The sequence below is a fragment of the Gnatocerus cornutus genome, chromosome 3 (genome assembly GCF_029298725.1).
Source record: "Gnatocerus cornutus isolate USDA-ARS CGAHR chromosome 3, icGnaCorn1.1, whole genome shotgun sequence".
In the NCBI taxonomy this organism is placed as follows: Eukaryota; Metazoa; Arthropoda; class Insecta; order Coleoptera; family Tenebrionidae; genus Gnatocerus; species Gnatocerus cornutus.
This window is the reverse complement of record NC_142235.1, coordinates 1,222,660-1,234,110: the sequence shown is the minus strand read 5'-3', so window position 1 is coordinate 1,234,110 and position 11,451 is coordinate 1,222,660. Positions and strand designations below refer to the sequence as shown.

General features: G+C 32.8%; 1 protein-coding gene across 1 annotated transcript in view; it reads right to left on the bottom strand.

Annotated features, from left to right (window-relative positions):
* Positions 1-292: 292 nt before the first annotated feature.
* The window catches only part of LOC148176735 (uncharacterized), a 36,758-nt gene continuing 25,599 nt past the window's right edge, over positions 293-11,451 (bottom strand). The window contains exons 5-21 of the mRNA XM_088032127.1: positions 11,143-11,445; positions 11,003-11,083; positions 10,700-10,951; positions 7,811-8,059; positions 7,227-7,760; positions 6,541-7,181; positions 6,402-6,492; positions 6,128-6,201; positions 1,900-2,022; positions 1,587-1,849; positions 1,404-1,539; positions 1,160-1,355; positions 993-1,114; positions 813-947; positions 630-766; positions 447-579; positions 293-391 (exon numbers count right to left, since the gene is read on the bottom strand). Coding sequence (XP_087888253.1) covers positions 338-391; positions 447-579; positions 630-766; positions 813-947; positions 993-1,114; positions 1,160-1,355; positions 1,404-1,539; positions 1,587-1,849; positions 1,900-2,022; positions 6,128-6,201; positions 6,402-6,492; positions 6,541-7,181; positions 7,227-7,760; positions 7,811-8,059; positions 10,700-10,951; positions 11,003-11,083; positions 11,143-11,445 — 3,524 coding nt within the window. The 3' untranslated portion in view covers positions 293-337. The remainder of the gene's footprint in view (positions 392-446; positions 580-629; positions 767-812; positions 948-992; positions 1,115-1,159; positions 1,356-1,403; positions 1,540-1,586; positions 1,850-1,899; positions 2,023-6,127; positions 6,202-6,401; positions 6,493-6,540; positions 7,182-7,226; positions 7,761-7,810; positions 8,060-10,699; positions 10,952-11,002; positions 11,084-11,142; positions 11,446-11,451) is intronic.

Here is an 11,451-nt window from a genome sequence, read left to right as displayed (position 1 = left end):
AGTTCGCACTGCATAGAGGAAGGGTACAAAATAGTGGATTGGGTAACAAATTTTATAAACGTCCCATTAGTCACGAGTTTATAAACGTGTTACATACTATACTATTTCTACGACCTCAAATTGCTAATATAAAAAACGTTGAAACTAAAACAAAATTTTGACAATTATTAAATCTTGCTAACTAAAATTACAGGGTTCGTAACTAAAGAGCAGGTGACGCGATGTGTTTAAAATGTTACTTAACATTACTGATTGTAAGATGGCAACTTAAAACACATTGTAATGGAATTGATTAAGGTTTGTTGACCTCATTTATTTGTAAATAAAAATAACAGGGTCATAAAACATCTTCGATTACATTTATACAGTCATACAAAAATTTTAGTTGATTCTGAAATAAAAAAAATACACATAATTATTCACTATAAAACGAATCTACAAATTACCTCTGTAACAAATTCTTTTCCACTTCTTCGAGCAACTCTAACAGCAGTGCAAACATCAGTTACACCCTGAGCTTCGTATTGTTCGAGAATATAAGATAAAACCACAAACAAACCACTTGAAGTGCTTCCATCACTGAAAAAAACACACAATCTTAATAGAAACAGAAAAAAGTGGTTACACACTCGCACAAAATTATATGTGGTTTTGACGATTTTCTTTGATTAACTGTCTTCACAAACTCAACGAAATTTTCGGAAGAATTTGGTAATAAACTGTTGTCCTCCCACTCGTTGAATTCAAACACGGATATTTGCAGTTCCTGAATAATCTATTTATTATTTTATTTTATTTATTTTCAATGTCACCTGGTTACTCTTCACACTGTTTCTATGTATTGAGAATATTCTAACTGTGTGGAAGCTCATTTGTTCCGCCATGACATGGTTGAGCTTGACCACTTCTTTTTCCCCATTGAAAGACACATTTCGGAAAGGAATTTTCTAACACAAAACCATCAATAGAAGAACGTTTGTACCAAATTTTACCTTGTTCAGAAACGTAATATTTTGGATGGATTCGTTGGCCACCATGGTCCAAAACGCTGCAGATTCCTCTATGGTTGGATCCCGCGCAATCCAATATTTCTGTCGGCCTCCGAAACGAAGAACTACAACTCTTGAATAACTACAAAAAGAGTTTCATACTAACTGACCTGAGGTGACCAAATCTGTATAGTCTCCAAGAGTTTGGTTTTTGAAAGTAAACTTCTGAAGCAACGAGTCGTGGAAACACAATATTTTCAAGTACTCAAACTGTTCTTTGATTGCGTTTTTACCATGATGTTTTGTAAACGGGTTTGTTTGATCTATATACTCTTTGACTGTAAAATGAGCCAAAACGTAGTGCTCCTAAAACTCCCCGGTTAATTCCTCTCTGGAACATTTATTTAAAGTTACCAAATTCTTGACCATTAAATGTCTTTGTTTCCTCAAACACATCGTCAAAGACCGAAAATCCGCGCTTCCTTTGTAGTCAATCATCTGCAACGCTAAATCGCAGAGAATGATAGCTCCGGTTCTACCAATTCCGTGCCTTAAAATACCGATTTTTATAGCGGGAAAAAGAAAAAGACTACAGACCCTGAATGAATGAGAACTGGACGACAGATGCTACACTTCTCTCTTAGAAATTTGACGATGGGGAGAATATTGTTAGGAAAGTAATGTTCAGTTTCCGCTGTTATCTGGAGCTGGATGACCACTCTGTTACTATCGTTGTACGAAACATCGAGTTCTCGTTCGATGTAAGAGTTGCAATGTCTCTGGGAAATTAGCGAAATTTTTATTCTATCAAATTCTAAAGCGTCGTTTTTCTTGTTTGGCCAATATTGTTTACACGTGTTCTGAAAGTACCGATTTTGAGAAAAAAAATTTGTGTGCCAAACCACTTAACCTCTTTGTTTGACGCCATGATAATGACTACAATGTTTTCTTGCCATATCATTTTCCAGAAACAGCTAAACGTGGTAGGTTGTGGTCCTTGGGCCGCTATGTAGGCCTTAGTGCAGTTAAAGCCCTTAAACAAAAAGTTCAAACCGAGTTTTGGTACAGTCAGCAGCGAAATAAATGAGCTTATCAGCGAGGTGGTGTCGATAATCAGAGACGAAAAAATTTCGAAAAACTTGTAATTGCGCACTATGTTTTTTTTTACACAGTTTTCAATTTCTAAACGACGATTTTAGAAAACACGATTGACTATTGGCAAGTTTGATAACAGTCGCACTTTTAGTTGTTGAAATCTTACGATTTTGGATTTGAAATCAGCATAAAATTCTACATGAAATGAGCCCAAATAAAAATTCAACTTTCGGAAAATGTAAGAGCAAATTCTCAGCAAACAAAATGCAAGAAAAACAATGAAAAAATTAACATTTCTCTAGCTGTTTTAGCGTCCGAGATGTGGAGCAACGATATTTTCAAACCTTCCGACGACTACCTAAAATTTTAATCAGTCAAAACTCAGTTATTTGTTGACTTACGTTAAAAATTTTATCGAAACATGAACATTAAGACGTATACAGTATGTCCCCGGATTGAGTTCACAAGAGGGAAAAAAACTTTATTTTCCATTTTACAAAAAAATGGTAAAGGAATAACATTTTTTGCTTAATTCAAAACAGATAAATCTGCAATTAAAATTTCAAAATTATTAATTTGTACTCTGAAATTCAATTTTTTCATATTTTTATTTACTGAATTGTTTAATTGTAGGTAAATATAAGCAGGCTGTGGAATAGAAATATCAAATAGTGCGTTAAAGATTAAGACAAAATGTCAATAAATAAGGTGTATAAAAGTATATAAGTATTAAAATTCAAAACAATTATTGAGAAAATTGAAAACAGTCTTAAAGAATTACGAGTTAGAATTGAATTATGTGCTGAAAGAGTTTGTGGGTTAAGGGGATATCAAACAAATTTCAGTATAGGGCAAATTCAATGTATTTTTCCAAACACGATTACTCGAAAACTATTTGAATAAATTGCTTTCTGTTTTTTGCATATGAATCTGTTCAACGTGCACTATGTTGAATGCTATATATAATTTTTGAAAAATGATTCTTTAATGACTTTTTGATTAATTAAATATGAAAACTTGGCTAAAAGCGAAATAATTTTTAGCACTCCACATGCGTAGATTAATTTTGCATAATGTCGACCAAACCGATTTTTTTTAAAGTTAATAGTTTTTGAGAAATCGTGTTTGGAAAATTTCATATTCGAAGCATGTTATCCTTGTCTAGCAGTGACATCTCTTTTCTCTGTACCAGAGAGGTCTGTCTGGTAGGTAGAAATGCGGGTACCATAAATCAATTTTGTAGCCGAAGGGATAGTTTACAACTGAAGCTTTTCCATAAACACACAAAATCTTAAATTTGCCTGAAACAAGATTTTTCTCTTTCATTCAAACTGAACGTAGCTTTGAGGATAATCATTTCAAAATTTTGAACTTTATATCTGATGAATTAGGATTTTAAATTGTTTTAGAATAGTTTAGGTGATAAATATTTGCCATTATCCTTAATTTTTAAGGAGATCTCGAACAAATTTCAATATAAGGCAAATTCAATGTATTTTTCCAAACACGATTACTCGAAAACTATTTGAGTAAATTGCTTTCTGTTTTTTGCATATGAATCTGTTCAACGTGCACCATGTTAAATGCTTTATACAATTTTTGTAAAGTAAATATTTAATGACTTTTTGATTAATTAAATACGAAAACTTGGCTGAAAGCGAAATAATTTTTAGCATTTCACATGCGTAGACTTTTCAAAATGCACACATACGTATTTTGAGAACAACCAGACAGTAGTATAACGTCTTGTTGTTAAAATTATGACTTTGGGGTGGTGAAAATACTGAAAAATTACTCGTAATTTAAAGGTTTTAAAAGATAGATCAATCACTAAAACAACAGAATATAATTATTATTTATAATTTAATTATTTATAATTATGTTCACTATTTTTTGTTACATTTACAAAAATCTTGGACAAAATTCGAAGATCTCAGTGCATCTATTAATTCTACAATTTTTGCAATTACACAAATCCCACCTTTTCGGGAAAAATTTAATTTATTTATGAAGATAAACATTAAATAATAACAATAAGATATTGTAATTATTAAGTTTCATAGGTGTAATTTGTAAAGTATCGGACTCTACTATCAAAGTATTTAAAATTTACTGGCCATGGGCAAAAATAATTTCACCATCAGTGCTGTCAAAACTATTAGCTATTGTCCTGACCACAAGATGATGGTAATAATAATCAAAACCACTCGGGTTGGGGTTTTAATTAGAAGTAGTTTTTATTTATGGTTTTATTACCGTAGTAAACAGACTGAACGTGGGTAACTCACTAAAAGAGTGCCGTCTACAAATAATGAGGGTTGAAGGGAGATGCTACATTTGACGTTTGGATGTTTATAGAATGTTTCATATAATTTTTCCTTAACGCAGAATTTTGAAGCAGAATTTACCGTTACAGTTTGTTAAATATCCCCTTAATCGAATAGTTGAAATTTGTTTAAATTAAGGAATAAATTTTATTCCTTTGACATTTTTTGCAAAATAAAAAATAAAAAAGTTCTTTGTTATTTTTTGTTTTTATCGATTTTAAGAACACAGCCTGATAATATTAAAGTTTTGATTAAAGATTTATTTGTTTTTAATTAAGCAAAAAGTATTATTCCTTTGTCATTTTTTTGTAAAATGAAAAATACAGTTTTTTTTCCTCTTGTGAACTCAATCCGGGGACATACTGTATATATAATAATAATATACATAAACGTATATATCTAATACGTTTGTATGCTTACATATGTATAAACTACATCATAATAGTGATGATACAAATAATTCATAATAACATAGTTACTATTTCATAACAGCATAGTTGCCATCAATCCTTAATATTCAATGTATTTACGAGAATTAAAACTCCGAAGACCAAAATCTGACAATTTCCACTTATTTATATTAATTGTAACATAAAATATCTAGGGAAATGCTTTCATCGCTGATTCATCGCGTTCAAAACTTCGGTCAAAAATTGAAAATTTGCAGAACTGTTAGGTGCTAGCATTGCCACCTTTGTACATGTTTCGATAAAGCTTTATATTTACTACGGATATTAAATAATTCATAAAAAACTCGGACGTTAGCAAGTAACGTTTTCGTTCATTATGAATTACTCAATATCCTTCTCAAATAAATAGCTATAAAACAGTTAGAGATTTAGTGTAAGATTATGTGTCAAATAAGCAGTCATAACTGAAGTTTGCTTTACAAATAAACGAGACATTAACTAAAAACTGTTTTCAAAAGATCGTTTTGTGGTTATTTTTTCAAAAAACTTTTTCTAGGCGAAATCGGCCTTAAATACATTTGAGATTACAACAATTGAAAAAGCGGCTTCAGGTTTATCAACTAGCGAAATCTCAGATCGGTTAAATAGCTTACGAGTAGCGGTCAAAAAACGAAAAATTAAAAAATTTTCTTGTATTAAGTCGTTTTTTTTTGTGAAGAAATCGATCACCGAATTTTGGATATTTAAAAAAAAAAAGCACAACGAAAACAATGACCCAGAGCTTTTTTTTCTATCTGTCATACTTTCCAAGATATTGAACAAAAAAAACAAATTGAACAAAAATTTAATTAACCAAAATTCAGTTATCTGTTGTCGTAGGTGGATTTTAAAATCGCTTTTGGAATTTGCGTAAAATTCTGCGTACAATGAGCTCTTACAACTTAAGTTTGCTCTAAAAATAATGATATCGACAGTAGAAATTAGACATAGTTTTAGTAAGGTTTTTTTTTCGAAAAAATCGAATTTTCGATTTCTTAGATAAAAAAAAAGCGTGAAAAACGATGACTTAAAACGTATTTTTCCATCTATCGTAATGTTGGAGATACGGAGCACCGATTTTTCTAAATCTTTCAAAATGAGGCCCTCGACGGGCTGTGTAAAGAACACAATGCGTATTTAGAAACTTTTCAACAAAGCTTCATCTTCTTAAATGCGTTTTATTGAGGGTGCACATGAGCATTATGAGTTTTCTATACCCCGTTGAGCTCATTCCTTTCAATGCGTACTGTACAAACATGACAATTACATCGATGTAACTCGCATTTACGTAGTCGCCATTGGTTTGATCAAAAGCTTTTACAACAACTCTGTTGTAATTATCTGAAAATAAAATTGGTTGAAATAGTAGTAAGGTAGTGCCGGTTTCACTCAACGACCTTGAGGAGTTTGAGAATTTTGACATAGAATGACTCAAGTGATCTGCATCGACATAAAACCTATGACGGGTCACTCCTAAACGTCGTGGAGTGAACTCGGCACCACCACACATTTGGTAATAAAACTTGGGGAAAAACACTTACATGGTACAAATTGACCGCCGTTCTTATTCTTCTCGATGTTCGTTGGTTGCAAAGCGTCGGTGACCGACTCGGTTTGTTCCACTTCAAAACCCTAAAACAATTTTTTTGCAAAATTTGAAGTAAAATTGTAAAATCTTACATCAAATTCTTGTTTCAGTTTCTTTAGAAATCTATCAGACATAAACTGGTTAAACTGTGAGGATTTGATTCCGTCAGACTTTCTTAATTGGTTCATCATAAGCTCTGTTTCATCAGTCCTGAGTTGAGAAATTTTGTTTTTCTTTAAATAAAGACACACCACTAAAAGCAACAAAAAAAATATCAAGACACTTGATGCAAATCCCACGTAGATTAACACTTCATTCTTCTCAGGCGCTGAAATTGCTGGCAATGTCTTAAACGGCAAAATAGGACTGTCCTTGTAAGCCGCGCTTGTAAAAGCTCTCACCACCAACCAATACTCAGTATTCTCTTTTAACGGTTGATTAAACTCAGGTTTACCACACCCGATAATAAACGACAAGTTTTGCTCCAACTTTGTAACATTTCCGAAAGGATTCCAAAAATTTTGAGTCAATTGTGTCTCATTGAGAGGCCACGTCTCGTTACTTCCGTCCCAAAATCCAAAATTTTTCTCTTGTTTCGTATTTTCTGTTAACAAAATCAAAGAATAAGCAATAATTTCTCCATTGATTTCACTGAAAGTTTGTTTTGACAATGTAAAATTAGCAGTTGTGGCGTTGGTCGTCGGTGCAGTCAAACTGCCGTTCAAAACTGGAACTAAAACTTCTATTAGGAGGAAATTTTGTTGGGTCAAAAACGTACCGCCACTCTTGGTTTCAAAGGGAGGCAGAAGAATTAAAGGCAATGTAAAATCAGTGGTCCGAACGCTGATGGTATATTTCCGAAGAGGTTTGAGAGAGATGTGTGTAATATTTTGAGTAGTATAAATACAAACAGTTTTATTTGGAGCACCCTTTTTGGCTTCAGTGCAACAGACATCAAACTTCGTGAGCGTGGTGGGAAAAAAATCGTGTGCCACTTCCACATTGTAAGGATGTGTTTCATTGCCGCAACATTTTAATAGGGGTACTTTGGTAACTATCTCGTAAGAATTGTTTTGATTGCTGGTTGCAAAAGGAGTAGAAAAACTGAAGTTATAAACATCGTTTTCGTCTTTCAATATGTCGATTCGAAAATCGGGAGATTGTTCTTCAAAACTTTTTGTAAACTCTGTCGCAGACGATTCAAATCGGCACAGTACAATCAATTTGGTCGTGTTTTCACCGTCTAGTTTGAATGTCAAATTTACGGATTCTTCCCCAAGACCAATCGTGCTGACATCAAAAGGGTACGGTTCTAAAAATAAAAATTTAAAACTAAATTATTCAAATTTTTATAGTTTTTACGTAATGTCTTGACGATGTATCTAATTTTGGAGCTATTTTTTGATGGTGGGACATAATTTCTGCAGACACTCCAAGGTAAATCCAAAGAACTGTTCAAAACCCGTTGTCCAAATTTGTTTCGTTGGTTATTCTTCCCCAAATCATGTTTAAGGCATGGCAAAATCTTTCTGTAAGTATTTCCCGTGCCATCAAAAAAAATAGTTTCTGTTTTCATTAAAAAAGCGTCATCTCCAAAGTTTTCACTCGCAACTGGAAAAATTTTATAAGAAATTTGAAAGAGTTTTACAAGTTGACACGTCACAATTCTCAGCACTACTTGATTGAGTTTGAGGGCCAACTCAGATGATGTGGCCAATACTCGGTGTTTAGTGGAGCACACCTGAGTGGACCACCAAACCTAGAGCGCCAATTGACCTGGGAGTATATTGATCAAATGCCGCGACACAATCAAAGTATCTGACGAAAGAGTAAAATGAGCACAAAGCTGAACCCTAGAATGACCACTTACTCAAAAACAAAGTAATTTTAGGAGTATGGTAAGTGCCGGTTTCACTCCATGACCTTAAAGAGTGACTCTGGCATAAGTTCAAATACCTCAAACTTGTGAAAATGCCTCAGAAACATCTATCTCGGAGTCACTCCTCAAGGTCCTGGAGTGAAACCGGCATCACCTTAGTTCTATTACCACCAATTTGATTAACTTTCAGATAATTGTTGTCAAATCTTTTGATCGAACCACCAATGGCGATTATAGAAATGCGAGTTACATCGATGTAATTGTCATTTTTACACAGTCAGCAGCAAAAGAAATGAGCGAGATGAAAAGTTACAGTAAACTTTCAATGGGTGGTGTCGATAGTAATCTGCACTATCTTAAAAAAAAATGAGGGAACGAAGAAATTTCGAAGCTTTGTTGTTGAAGAGTTGGTTATTGCGCACTATGTTATTTTACACGGCCATGGATTTATGAGCGACGATTTTAGAATTGACAATTAACCTCTTTATGATGATTTAATGTAAATCTTTCGATTGGTGGTGTATAACTCAAAGGTATTTAAAGTTGTTGTCGCTCTGAAACAATTTTTTGAAAATCACCGAAAAAAAAACTCTTTCAAACAGTTTTTATTTGATAATTTGTGAACCAAACATAAGTTATTGGTGCTTATTTGACGCAGAATCTTACGCTCAATCCAAAACAGTTCTAATTTTTCCCGTACATCAACAAGTAAGTGACTCCGTTATAGGGTTTTATGTCGATGTATCATCACTAGAGGTCATTATAGGTAAAAATTGTCAACCCGCCTATGCCGAAGTCACTTCTCAAGCTCGTAGAGTGAAACCGCCACTACCCTACTACTATTATCACCAATTTAATTACCTTTCAGATAATTACAACAGAGTCGTTGTAAAATCTTTTGACATAAATGCTAGTTACATCAATTTAATTGTCATGTTTGTACAGTCAGCAGCAAAAGAAATGAGCTCATAGACGGGATGGCTCGTAACGAGGTGTAGCAAAGTCACAGTGCTTATCTGCTCTCTTATAAATTACTTTTAAAAGGACAAAGCTTTGTTGAAAAATTTGTAAATGCGCACTATGTTTTTTACACAGCCGTGGAAGGTTACATTTTTTAAGATTTGGATAAAAAAAAATTACGACAGATGGACAAATACGGTTTTAGTCTGTTTTTAGTATTTTAGGAAATCGAAAATTTAATTTTTTCTAAAAAAAATTATATGACTGTCAGATTTTTTTTTGGTCGATATCTCGCTAATTTTTAGAGCAAACTTGAGTTTTTGAGACACATTTTACGCAGAATTTTACGCAGATTCCAAATCTTTATTCAAAATCCACATACTACAACGGAAAACTAAATTATGGCCCAATAAATTTTTGAATAGTAAATTTTCAATTCGAAATTTTTTATGCTCAATATCACTGAAAGTATGACATATTGAGAGACACGCTTTACGTCAACGTTTTTTTGGCGCCTTTTTTCTTTAGAATTTGTTTTCAATTATCCAAAATGCGATGATCGATTTTTTCACGAAAAATAATTTCAACTCAATACAATAAAATTTTTTAATTTTTCGTTTTTTGATCGCTACTACTATTTGATCTACTGATCTGAGATTTTGCCAGTTGAGAAATCTTGAGCCGTTCTTTCAATTGATGTAAACTCAAATGTATTTAACGTTGATTTTGCTCCGAAAAAGTTTATTGAAAAAATCATCACCAAAAAACGCCGTGAAAACATTTTTATTCAATGTTTAGTTTATTTCGAAAGCAAACGTAAGTTATTGGTGCTCATTTGACGCAGAATTTTACGCTGAATCCTAAACTGTTCTAATTTTTGAAGTACGTCGACAAATAACTGAATTATGACCGATAAAAATTTGGGTGGTCGCCAAAATATCGAAAATATCGTTGCTTCATATCTCGGAAGTTAAAACAGATAGCAAGATGTCGTTTTGCAACCAATTTTGAATTGGTGAATTGAATTTTGGAATTAAAAATTTGATTTTTCATTGAGGCTTATTTTCCCAGAAATTCAAATCCAAAATCGTGTAATTTTAGCAACTAAACGTGTCAATGTTATTTAACTTGCAAATCGTAAATCGTAATTTAAAAACCGTTGTTGTAAAATCCATAGCTGTGTAAAAAAAACGTAGTGCGCATGTAAAAATTCTATGAAACTTTTTTGTTTACTTAAATTTGAGGCTTCAGACCAAAGGGTTATTTCGACACGACCACAATTATTAAGAAAGGAGAAAAAAAGAGTTCTAATCTATACCGAAACAACAAAAGAGACCCGCGATGACCAAAATGTTTTAAATTTTGTCTAGACTTATTAGTCTTTCCTAGGTCACTCGAAATGTGGCACTCACCATTTATTGTTGTTTCAATGGTTTTAATAACTTCTTTTCCAATGATGTCTTGATGCGTTTGTGCAGCTACTCCAATCGTATAGTTGGTACAAGCATCCAAATTCTCAAAAAAATAAGAAAAATTGGTTGTGTTGTACGTTTTATTTTCGAATTTGATGACAAATTTCTTAATTTCGCACTCTTCAGTTAAGTTCCAATAAAGCGCGAGAGTAAAATTTGAAAACTCCTTGTGGATAAAGTTGACTTGAGGAGCTGAAATATTGTCGTAGAAAGTTAAAATTAAAAGAATGTTGAGTTTCTTACCGGTGGTACAGTCAACTTGACATGCTTTGGTCATTTTGCAGCCACAATTGTCTTGTTTTGAGTCTTCAACGGAAGCTAAATCTGAAGAACTGGATGTGTTAAGTAACCTTAGAAGTATTATCTATTTTAATAGCTTTTACCTACATCCATTTTTTTTTCTTCGTCGAAACGTCTTAGATCAACACCCCAGTATCCATCATATCTCCCATTTTTTGTCCCTCTGACTAGTGTTATATTGCTTGCATCAATTATATCAAATTTTAGAGGTTTCCACAGTTTTGAAGAGTTACTTTTTGTCGCATCAAGAACCTTTTTTAGTTTTCCTGATATATGAACTTCTACATAACAATAAGAACACAGATATGCAAATAAAGTCAATTCTAAGTTTTGGAATGAAAGATTCGTTGGTTCTTTCGAAATGTGATTAGCTGTTCTTATGGGATCTAAAA